At 35.7% G+C, this 11,683-nt stretch overlaps 1 protein-coding gene across 2 annotated transcripts in view; it reads left to right on the top strand.

The window, feature by feature from the left end:
• Positions 1 to 2,660: 2,660 nt before the first annotated feature.
• Positions 2,661 to 11,683, top strand: part of xrn2 (5'-3' exoribonuclease 2) — a 32,250-nt gene continuing 23,227 nt past the window's right edge. For both annotated transcript variants that reach the window (XR_007926787.1, XM_051874761.1), the window contains exons 1-17: positions 2,661 to 2,884; positions 3,423 to 3,550; positions 3,632 to 3,743; positions 4,365 to 4,476; positions 4,633 to 4,691; positions 4,904 to 4,993; positions 5,093 to 5,165; positions 5,392 to 5,442; positions 7,018 to 7,175; positions 7,258 to 7,332; positions 7,768 to 7,901; positions 7,978 to 8,035; positions 8,222 to 8,329; positions 8,469 to 8,513; positions 9,437 to 9,574; positions 10,838 to 10,879; positions 11,013 to 11,107. Coding sequence is in view for 1 of the 2 variants with exons in the window: in XM_051874761.1 (XP_051730721.1) it covers positions 2,810 to 2,884; positions 3,423 to 3,550; positions 3,632 to 3,743; positions 4,365 to 4,476; positions 4,633 to 4,691; positions 4,904 to 4,993; positions 5,093 to 5,165; positions 5,392 to 5,442; positions 7,018 to 7,175; positions 7,258 to 7,332; positions 7,768 to 7,901; positions 7,978 to 8,035; positions 8,222 to 8,329; positions 8,469 to 8,513; positions 9,437 to 9,574; positions 10,838 to 10,879; positions 11,013 to 11,107 (1,553 nt within the window). In the remaining variant the exon portion in view is untranslated. The remainder of the gene's footprint in view (positions 2,885 to 3,422; positions 3,551 to 3,631; positions 3,744 to 4,364; positions 4,477 to 4,632; positions 4,692 to 4,903; positions 4,994 to 5,092; positions 5,166 to 5,391; positions 5,443 to 7,017; positions 7,176 to 7,257; positions 7,333 to 7,767; positions 7,902 to 7,977; positions 8,036 to 8,221; positions 8,330 to 8,468; positions 8,514 to 9,436; positions 9,575 to 10,837; positions 10,880 to 11,012; positions 11,108 to 11,683) is intronic.

Here is an 11,683-nt window from a genome sequence, read left to right as displayed (position 1 = left end):
TTTTTTAAAAACTGGGTACATTGAGATTACATTATTCTACTCACCCTTCAACCAACGAACATTAAAAGGACATTTAAAAGTGTAAAAGCATCAACAAGGTACTTTCAACAGACCATGAAAAAGCGCGATTCTTCCCACAGCAATAACGGACGGGTTAAATATAACTATAGTAAAATATATCTGTATTATAATATACGTTGCCTTAATAAAAAAAAGTTCGTGAACTTAAGCATTGCGTGATACTATTTCAAAGTGATTTTCATCATTTTTACAGATAATAAATTGTATTTACCTGTGAAAACAAACCTGGAAAGAGACGTGAGGCTTTGAGGAGAAAAACGAGAGATTCTTCGTGCATTCCAGTGAATTATTAATGGGATATATCGTAAATTATATCGGGAGAACAGACCACAAATGTGCAGTATATGTTGTCCTTTTTCATACTATTACAGCGGCATGCAAAGGGACAAAAGAAAATAATCACGAGGATAGAAAGCAGTGACTGAAAAGAGCTCTTGCCATGTTATAACATGGTATTTTAACGTAGCAAGCATTACGTTATTCTCGTGATGTCTGAAAATAAAACATGAAAGAAAAATTGACAGCTCATTCAGTCAAACTGACGGATAAGTCTTATTTGTAGAGCAACCTTATGATTTGAAACGATTCGTTTCAGTCTTTTTAAATGGAAGTTCCCCAAACCGGAAGTGCAACCCATAATTCGAAACGCAGTAGGCTAGTCAGGTGGATAGGCTGAGAGGTGCCGCACGTGATTAAATTAGCCGTTACGCTTTCTCCAATGGTAAGAGATACAGACTCTCTCATCTCCCTATAATAATACGATCTCTGGCTTGATGATCCGCAACATCAGTTCACAAATAAAATATATTGTTTAAATTATTACTGCCTTTAGATATTATTTTTGAATAAATGTAAAACTGCTTAAAAACACTAACTTGATGAGATTTACTTGGTTTTAATAAATCGAACATTAATCACATTGTTAATAGAAAAATTCAAAATAGAATTGTATTTGGTTTCCTTTTTCCCTTTTTTTGAATGTTTATTGAACCAGAAATATGTGACAACAAACTGGGACATAAATTTACATTTGATATATATATAAAAAAAAAAAATAAATTAAATAAACTGTGAGGACTTTGCCTCCTCATTTCAGAACACCACTGTTATCTTTATAGTTCTTGTTCTTGGTGTCAACGAGCCTTTACTCATAGGCAGATGTATATTGGATTGCTGAGTTCAAGTATATGCGTCGCGTTCTTCAAAATGGATGTTTTCCATACATATTAGACAAATTCAAGACAACATGATTTGGTTTATGTTTCTGGAGAATTAAATGATTGAAAGTAAATATGCCATATCTTGCTCAGACGATGGTTATTTTCTTTCTGAAGAGCTGATGAGGAGCTGATGGATTTTTCTATAGGAAACGTTGTAGGCTGTTTTCTACATGAAATATATAGTTACAGAGACGATAAACATGATTTGATTGACATCATCATGGCTACTTAAAGATTGCACTGCAGGGTGTCCATTTTTTCAAGAGATCCAATGCATGCACATTTAATGTGTTTTTTGGTTTAAGTAAACGTTTGCTTATTACTCTGGTTGTATGGAGGGCTGAATTATATGAGCCTATGTGATTTCACCCACAATTGCATAAATGTGTGTGTGTGCGTGTGCGTGTGTGTGTGTGTGTGTCCGTGTCCGTGTCCGTGTTTGTGTGACAAGAGGCTTCATCAATGATCGAGCCGCTGGATTCGTGGACATAATATGAAGACTCAAGAGCAAATGAAGACAAGGACAAACTACTGAATTTGCATCACCAAAGATCAAACAGCTCTTCACAGAAATCAGCTGAATACTTCAAGTCTCCATAGATTGTCATATGATGCTCATTTGCATTGGAAAGGAGCTACAGAAATCTGCCACTATGTAGTAAAAATAAATGCAATTTAAAGACATAAACTGATACTGATACAAAATTATGTTTATATCAGTATGAGTTGTTAATGCAAACACTTAAAATCACTTTAGTATTACAACAAGTCTTTGTCGTTTACTTTTCTTTTTTTTTCATTGTGCTGATTAATGATTTAATGATTATTTGATTAATTTTAATTATATATAATATTGTATTGCTATATATATATATATATATATATATATATTATAATATTATTTTAATTAATGATCATTTATATAGATCAGTGGTTAAAACTGGTGTTGTGAAAATTGGTTGTTTTTAACAGTTTTTTAAACACTTTGTAGCTTGAGGACGTTATATATATATATATATATATATATATATATATATATATATATATATATATATATAGTATTATAATATTATTTTAATTAATGATCATTTATATAGATCAGTGGTTAAAACTGGTGTTGTGAAAATTGGTTGTTTTTAACAGTTTTTTAAACACTTTGTAGCTTGAGGACGTTATATATATATATATATATATATATATATATATATATATATATATATATATATAAAGTCTTTTTCGTTTTGTTATTATTTATTTGTTATAATTTCTTATTTGAACGCCTTTATTGCTGGTTTTGATTGTTGATTTGGAGGTGCAATTCTACTTTTAGCCAGCGCGTGGCGCCTCCTGCATCATTTCCTGATGACCCGGAAATTAATCACAGTGTGCTGGGGTAAATCAACTGCGTGCGCTGTGTTTGGTGACTGTTTTCATCCTTCTGCGTGTTTAGCTGTTTTTAACCGTTTTTAAAGTTGCTCTTTCATTTAAAGTGCTGTATTTTACGGGAGATGGGAGTCCCCGCATTTTTCCGCTGGTTGAGTCGGAAGTATCCGTCGATAATAGTACATTGTCTGGAGGAGAAGGTGAGAGACAACAACATCTGAATGATAATTTAATTAATTGTGTAATTAATCATTTAGTTATACGTAAAACGGTTATAATGAAACATGATATACAGTCCTGACGCTCACATGTGGTTGTGTTCGTTTCAGTTTGTTTTTGTGTCAGTTTGAGTTTATGCGATTTTAATTTTTTTTCCCAATTAAATTTTTTGGCTGAATAGAAGTTCACCGCAGTTGAATTATAGATCCGACTGTCTGGTTGTGTCTCAAACACCTTGAGAGGTTATTATCTAGACTGCATTTTAGGTTGCTTAGATGCGTGAGACCGCTCGAACGACCAACCAACCAATCACAGAGAAGTATGCAAATTTTCAGCCGATCGTGCTTCAAGTACCCACATTTCACTTCAGAACACAGCTCTGATGCCATGTAAATGAGTATAGTTTGACAGTTGTCTAGGTTTTTAGACTATGATGTCTACTAGGTAGGTTGGTCAGTTAGGTTTAATATCTTTATATATGCATGAATCTATATAAATGTCTACATTTCTTATTTTCAGGCCAAGGAGTACAATGGCATTAAAATCCCAGTTGATACCAGCAAACCAAACCCTAATGAAGTGGAGTTTGACAACCTGTATCTAGACATGAATGGAATTATTCACCCGTGCACACATCCTGAGGACAAGTGAGATTCTCTCATCTGTTGACATGTTTTGATGTATTTAAGTGACTTGCTTTATGAAAACATTATTTTAACCATTCGCAGGCCAGCACCTAAGAATGAGGATGAAATGATGGTTGCCATTTTCGAATACATTGACCGTCTCTTTAACATTGTTCGACCGAGACGGGTTCTGTACATGGCAATTGATGGTGTGGTATGTATCATCCTTCATAATCATCTTCATATCTTCTCTATTAGGCCAGTTTGACACTACATGCACCAGCAAAACTATGACAGCATGTTTTGCTTTCAGTATTTCTACTGCATAACGGAGAAAATAAAGTCATTTCTGGGGCGTTGTATTGAGTGTTTCCTTTAATAATGCACATAAATTCAGGAGTGAGCCACTGGGAATTATTACAAACTTTGTGGTGAAATCAGTTACATTTTTAAGTGTTAGAAATGAATATTTTTCATTAAATGTGAAGTTTCTTTAAACTAGCTGGAAATTATACAGCTATAATGTAATTCCATAACAGCTATAAATTCATAAACCTTTTGCTGGAAGATGATGGAAAATAAATATAGAAGTTGGCGTGACAAAACAAACGCACAAACTATTAGATAATGACGTTCAGTTAAAAATATTAATATGTAGTTGGTCAACTCATTTAGTTTTCCAAAACTAAAGTTTAAGAGTGGGGTAAACAAAGTGACCGTCCATAATTTCTTTAATGCACTGAAAATAAAATATCAGTGCATCCATGAATTATGCACACTGTGGTCAACAACTTCAGTAAGCATTTCTTGTGCTGCTCTTCGGTATTATTTGTAGGCTCCTCGTGCCAAAATGAACCAGCAGAGATCAAGACGCTTCCGGGCCTCTAAGGAAGGAATGGAGCTTGCAGAGGAGAAACAGAAAATGAGAGAAGAAGTTATTGAGAGAGGTGAGAGACATTACACCTCGTCCGAGTTTTGGCTGAAAAACAGTTTGGGAATTCCTTCACTAATATGTTCAAGCTGCAGTAAATGAGCACTAAATTTTGACTTGGTGTTTATGATGCATTTCTCTTTAACTGTTTGATTCATGCTTCTCTTTTTAGGTGGTTACCTTCCTCCTGAGGGAATTAAAGAACGTTTTGACAGTAACTGTATCACACCTGTAAGTGTTCATACTTTTTGGATGGTTTAATGTTGTTTCCTCTGATTATGTACCGGCCAAACAGCATGTCATTCTGATTGTTTATCGCTATTGACATCTACATTTCCTCCGCTCTGTTACTTTACATTTACAATTTAAGGATTTGAGAATCTCAGTACTTGTTTTTATGTTCTTGTCAAATGTAATTAGTAGTTTTCCTGTGTTGTGTTTAGGGAACCGAGTTCATGGATAATTTGGCCAAATGTTTGAGATATTATGTCGCAGACAGACTGACCAATGACCCTGGATGGCGCAATGTCACAGTAAGTCATACGACTCCTCAAATGAACTGTAATTAATCCTTTTATTAAGTTTTGTTTTGTTGTGGGATATAATCAATAAATAAATACTTTGTCCTGCAGGTTTTCTTGTCAGACGCCAGTGTTCCTGGTGAAGGAGAACATAAAATTATGGATTTCATCAGGAGACAGAGAGGTAGAGTCGAGAACTCAGATTTTGTGAAGGTCTTTTGAAATACTGATTTGATTTGTGGTATGATTCTGTTAGTTAAAGCATTTTCATCTGGTGTTCTGTTTTAAATAAACAACTTAACATTTTCCTATCCCACAGATGCTTTAGGATAAGCCTAAAAATGTCTAAAATGTGGTTTGCAAAGAGCTTTACTGGTCTAATGTGTCATTTGTGTCGTTTTCTTTTCCAGCTCAGCCAAATCACGACCCAAACACGCATCACTGTCTCTGTGGAGCTGATGGTAAAGTGTTTTTTTTCTTTCAGCAACATTAAAGTGAATTTGGCCATGTAGTTTAGACTTTAGTGAGCAAAATTATGAAAGTGAGTCCTTAAGTACTTGTTTCCATGTTCCAGCTGTTTCCATCCACTTAATTATATGCGCATTTTGGGAAATCGCATTAAAAAAAAAATGCTGGATGGAAATGCCAAGATGCGCATAAATTCTAAAAACGCACATAAAAAAAATGCTGGATGATAATGCCAAGATGCGCATAAATTCTAAAAACGCACATAAAAAAAAACGTATGCGCTCAACTGAGTCGGATAAATTTATGCAATACGAAAACATGCGCATACGATGGAAACATTTTTACCGAATAAATTCCTTCATGCACATTAAAGACGTGACTTTGCGATGGGACAGTATAACTGGACCAACCAGCGTACTGATCTCGTTGCACAGCATCTGAAATGCTGTTCATTTTGTAATACTTGAGCAAAGCCTGTCATCAAAATGGTTCGGTATAATTCCCTCCCAGAAGCGCCTCACTCGATTATGTTCACAAACACCAGGCATCTGAATGCAAGTTAACATGACAGCATTTATTGCATTCATCTGCACACTTTGAGGCGCAATAATTTATTATATATGAAAATTATTAGATATAGTGGCTTCTACTGCAGCAACTTCCAATTTTCTTAGTGATATTTACCGCCAGTTTATCAGGAAGTGACGATTTGTTCTCTTGGACTGGATGGAAACAGTGCTTTATTCGCAAATGTTTTATCCAAATTTGCACACAAGTTAAATTTGCAACTTTGGATGGAAACATGACTATTGTAACATCTGCATGAAATTGTAAATTCATCCATGCACTAACTTGCTCTTCCTGTGATATGCTCACTTGACGTCATAGACGTCCGTACTACAGTTAGCGAGTCACGTTCAGATCTGCCTCCATTCCAGTATACAGTGCTCATTTTCATGATTATACAGTGCTTATTTTCATGATTATACAGTGCTCATTTTCATGATGCAGTCAACAACCAATGGATAAAATTACTACGTGGAAAAAAATTTTGATAGCATTTCAGTCAGTAATGTCAAAATATGGTAGTAAATTTGGTTGCAACTTCCATTTCATGCTGACTTTTAAGTTACAAAACATGATTGAGATCATGAGAGGGTTTATTCAATCTGTCTGCTTTTATTAGTATGTATAAAGGGACTTGATGCAAAACATTGTCTGTAGTATTAATGCACTTCTGTAGTATTAATGCACTAAGTGGACGAATGAGGAAACCTATATTGCATCTGATCAGTCTGGAGAGAAGATACTTCAAAACATCAATCTGACTGAAAGCTGCCGTTATTAACATTTTTATGAAGAACATCGACTGCGTGTTTCTGTTATTTAACAGTTTTGTCTTTGTACTTTCCGGGTTTGTCATTCTCTGAAACTTTTCTGACTGAAAAGGATTATTAACTGTCTGTAATAAAACATTTTAGAAGAGTTCTATTTGGTAAACTTCATAATTATGTGTTTAATTTTCTCTTTTTTTTTTTTTTTTTTTTTTTTTTTTTTTTTCTGTCCAGCTGATTTGATAATGTTGGGTTTGGCGACACATGAACCCAACTTTACCATTATAAGAGAAGAGTTCAAACCCAACAAACCCAGACCCTGCGCCCTGTGTGGTCAGATCGGCCACGAGATCAAAGACTGCCAGGGACTGGCCCGAGAAAAACAGGGCGAGGTAACAGACTCATCCTCTCCATCCATCTGCCCAGAACTTTACCTCAGCTTTGTGTTAACTTGTGTTTTGTTTTCTCTTTAAGCATGATGAATTTGCAGACACAATTCCGGCATCAGAACAGGAGTTCATATTCATCCGTCTGGCTGTGTTACGAGAGGTTTGTTCTGTTTTTTTTTAAGTGTTTTATGTTTTATACATTGTTTAAATTTGTCGGATTATTAAAATATTTTGCTAGCTTAAAGTCTGCATGAAACTAAAGTCTTTTCCTCATTGGAACAAGAACAAATGTAGGGCGGGACTTGATTTTGTCCATTGGGAATTGATTGAATGGTTGTGGTTTGCTATTGGTCAATCTCATATGAGTGACAGGTTGTCCTGCCCTTGTGCCAATTGATTTGATTTCATGGTGACTTTAAACTAGATTTTTATAAGGAAAATGTGATGTTTGCAAATGCAAAATTTGCTGCCATAAAGCTTGGGAATTGGGAGTGGATACGAAGATGTTTGGGAAAACCAAATTGGTAGGAAAACAGATCATGTATGTTTATTTAAACAGGTTTGTCTGTATATAATGTGTTTTTTTGCTCCACAGTATTTGGAGAGGGAGTTAACGATGGCCAGCCTACCATTCCCGTTTGACTTTGAACGGAGCGTCGATGACTGGGTGTTCATGTGTTTCTTTGTGGGAAATGACTTCTTGCCCCACTTACCATCTCTTGAGATCAGGTGCGCTCACAGAAACCACTTTTATTGTTTTGTTGTGCTCTGCAGTGAGTTCTGACTCTAGTTTGTGTTCAAACAGAGAGGGCGCCATCGATCGTCTGGTTGGCATCTACAAAGATGTTGTTCATAGGACCGGGGTGAGTATTTCCATTTCCATATATCCCGTGCTTGAAGGCAACATGAAATTGCATTCATTTTATATTATATACAATGGTGTGACCTTGATTTTTATCTGTCTGGAATTGATTGAAGGGAGACATGTATAAATACACTATATGAATGGTTTTTTTTTTTTCCCCTTCTCTCTCTCTCTCTCTCTATAGGGCTACTTAACAGAAAACGGCTTTGTCAATCTCGAGCGTGTGGAGCTCATTATGCAAGCTGTAGGGGTGGCCGAGGACAACATCTTCAAAAAGCGCAAAGACGACGATGTGAGACCACACGATAATTGTTGTTTGCTGTCAACACTGTGCACTAGAGGGCTTGTGACCTCTGACCCATTACACTAATGATTATAATACAGAAATGTGCTCTCTTCATTGCCTCATCATGGGCTTTTATATCCTGCAGGAGAGTTTTAAGCGGAGAATGAAGGAAAAGAAGAAGCGGATGAAAGTGAGTGAAAATGTGCTCTTCATTCTAAACAAGTTTTGTAGTAATTAAAAAAATGTTGAGAGGTTTTGCAATAATTCCTTTTGAAATGTTAACATGCATACACCCACAGTTCCTTTGAAAGCCAGTGAGTTGAATCCATTCACAAGGTCATTTAATTCAGCTGACGGCGCCTGAGTAGTTTGTATCTTGACCCTGCAAAATCATGCATTCGCTCACATTCAGTGTGCATTTATATCATGCGAATAACACATTTTTATGTCAGTGATCAGTAGGACTGGATAATATAGATAGATATTTTTTTTTTGCACTTTTTTTTTTTTTTAATATATATATATATATAACAATTTGGTAACACTTTACAATAAAGACTTGTTTGTTCATGTTAACCAATGCATTAATGTTAACAAACTAACTAGGAACAATATATTATAGCATTTGTTAATCTTTGTAATGTTAGTTTAAAAAAAATTTCAAGTTAGTTCACAATGCATTAACTAATGTTAACGGATACAACTTCTGATTTTAAAAATGTATTAGTAGATGCTAAGATTAACATTAAGATTAATTTAAGATACAGACTATGTAGAAGTATCTAAATCATCAATTTCTTCTTAATTGAAAGTGACATGTGAAGGCCAAGTATGGTAACCCATACTTTTAATTTGCCTTCTGCATTTAACCCATCCAAGTTAGTACACACACGTTAGGAGAAGTGAGTAGTGAAAACACGCACACTGCAAACCGTGGAGACACACCCAGAACAGTGGGCAGCCATTTTTGCTGCTCAACTCTTGCTCAAGGGCACCTCAGTGATTTCCTGCCGGTATTGAGAATCCAACCAGCAACCTTTGGGTTACCAGTCTGTACTACTCCGTAGCCATTAGGCCACGACTACCTAATGAATTGAATTGCTCTCTTCCCAGGCGCAGCAGGGTCCATCGTTTATCCCTGGTGGTCAGTTTGCCCCTCGGGCCCTGGGCGGCAGAGACGGACCCATGGTAGTGCAGAACGCCAGACATTCCGCATATGAAATGAGGATGCAGGGCAACCAGCGCAATCAGGTCTGTCACACTGTCTTTGTGATTGTCAATAAGGGCTACAGTAGTTAAAGGGTTAGTTCACCCAAAAATGAAATTTCTATCAATAAGTACTTACCCTCATGTCGTTCCAAACCCGTAAGACCTTTGTTCATCGTCTGAACACAACTTAAGATATTTTTCATGAAATCCAAGGGTTTCTGAAACATGCATAGGCAGCAATGTCATTGCACCCTCTGAGGTCCAGAAAGGTACTAAAGACAGTCCATGTGACTACATTGGTTCAAAGTCGTTATTTTTGTTTTGTTTTTGCGCACAAAGTTTTCTTGTTTTTTAATAAAATTAAGGTTGAACCACTGTCTTTAGTACCTTTCTGGACCTTGAAAGTGGTGGATAAATTGCAGTCTATGGAGGATTTGAATACTTCACGGATTTCATCAAAAATATCTTAATTTGTGTTCCGGAGATGAACGAAGATCTTACGGGTTTGGAACTACATGAGGGTGAGTAATTAATGACAGAAAGTTTGTTTTTGGGTAAACTAACCCTTCAAATTGATCAGAAGTGACAGTAAAGACATTTATAATGTTACAAAAGATTACTATTTCAAATAAATGCTGTTGTTGTTTTTTTTTCTTTCTGTTTTTTGTTTTTTCTATTCATCAAATAATCCAGGACAAAATGTATCATGGTTTCCACCAAAAGCAGTAAATCAGCTTATTAGAATGATTTCTGAAGGATCATGTGACACTGAAGACTGGAGTAATGATGCTGAAAATTCAGCTTTGATCACGGAAATAAATTACATTTTAAAATGTAATTTAATATAAAAGTTATTTTAAATTGTAATATTTCACAATATGACTGTATTCACTGTGGTTTTTCATTTTTGCATCAAATAAATGCAGCCTTGGTGAGAATAAGAGACCTTTTAAAAACATCAAAAAACTGAACAACCCCATACTTTTGCGCATAAGTATATAAGGTTTTTGAGCTCTTTTGCCATAAATTCCTGAGATTTTCAATTTGTGTAGGATTTTGGGTGTTCTGGCTATTAGATATGATTTCATAAAGTTTTGGTCACACAACTTGTTGCTTAAACAATCTTAGAGCTCATTTATTTGTATTTTTGTAGTGAAAGATTCATACATTATTGTTAATCTCGTTCTCTTCACTTACAGAACTCGACTGCTGCATTTTATTGCTGCTTTTGTATTTCTTGTCATTGTTTTGAGTCTCATGCTTATTTTGTCATCTTGGTTGAATCAGCTGTTTCTGTATTTTCAGGAAGCAGCTCAGTCCTTGAGAGCCATGATCAAAAATGGAAAGGCATGTATCTTTTTCTCTCACTCCTGCTCTTTGTACAAATTTTTGAAAGGGCTTAGCTTTGACAAAGTCTATGACGTCAGAACATGACTGTCATTGATATAGTGTATAACAGCACGACTGTCCTTTCTCTCAGGGTGCTGCTGGAGCCAGTGACAACATGGAGACTCGTGGTGTGAAACGTAAAGCAGAGGACAGTGACAGCGAACCAGAACCGGAAGATAATGTCAGGTAACGACACAACTCTAGGAATTCAATTCAACATCAAGTTAGAAATAGTCCTTCTTTCTAGCATGCATCTCGAGTCATTTTTAATGCTGTTTCATTGCTCTTTGTTTTTCTATTTTTAAAATACAAGAGCATATCTCATGTAAAGGCCAACTAAACCCTTCCAGTTCCGGTTTGGTGAGCCTGAAACTAGCTTAATTATACCAGCCTTCCTTAAGACCGCTTTTTTGACTAGTCATTAATGACAGTATTGTCTTTTTAGAACTGCAAAATTTGAATTTCTCATAGTTGATTGAGTTTACATCTATTGCTATTTTCCTGTTTATTGCTGTGAAGCTGCTTCGAAACAATCTATTTTATAAAGCTCTATAGAAATAAAGGTGACTTGACTTCCACAAACTAGTCGACTAGTTGCACATCCCTACACAAATCTCTGTGTGAGTCATGCAGGAGTCTCTACCGCCAGTGATTAATACAGCAAATGTTTCAGTGATTAGCTTTCCAACGCAGTCTAAATCGATTGAGTTCAATTGGTATTCATGGAGGTTTTCCGTGTCCCCGGTGGGACGCTGTAGAGGT

Source organism: Ctenopharyngodon idella, chromosome 20, assembly GCF_019924925.1.
Source record: "Ctenopharyngodon idella isolate HZGC_01 chromosome 20, HZGC01, whole genome shotgun sequence".
Taxonomy (NCBI): Eukaryota; Metazoa; Chordata; class Actinopteri; order Cypriniformes; family Xenocyprididae; genus Ctenopharyngodon; species Ctenopharyngodon idella.
The sequence above is the reverse complement of the archived record's forward strand: the minus strand, read 5'-3'. Positions and strand labels throughout refer to the sequence as shown.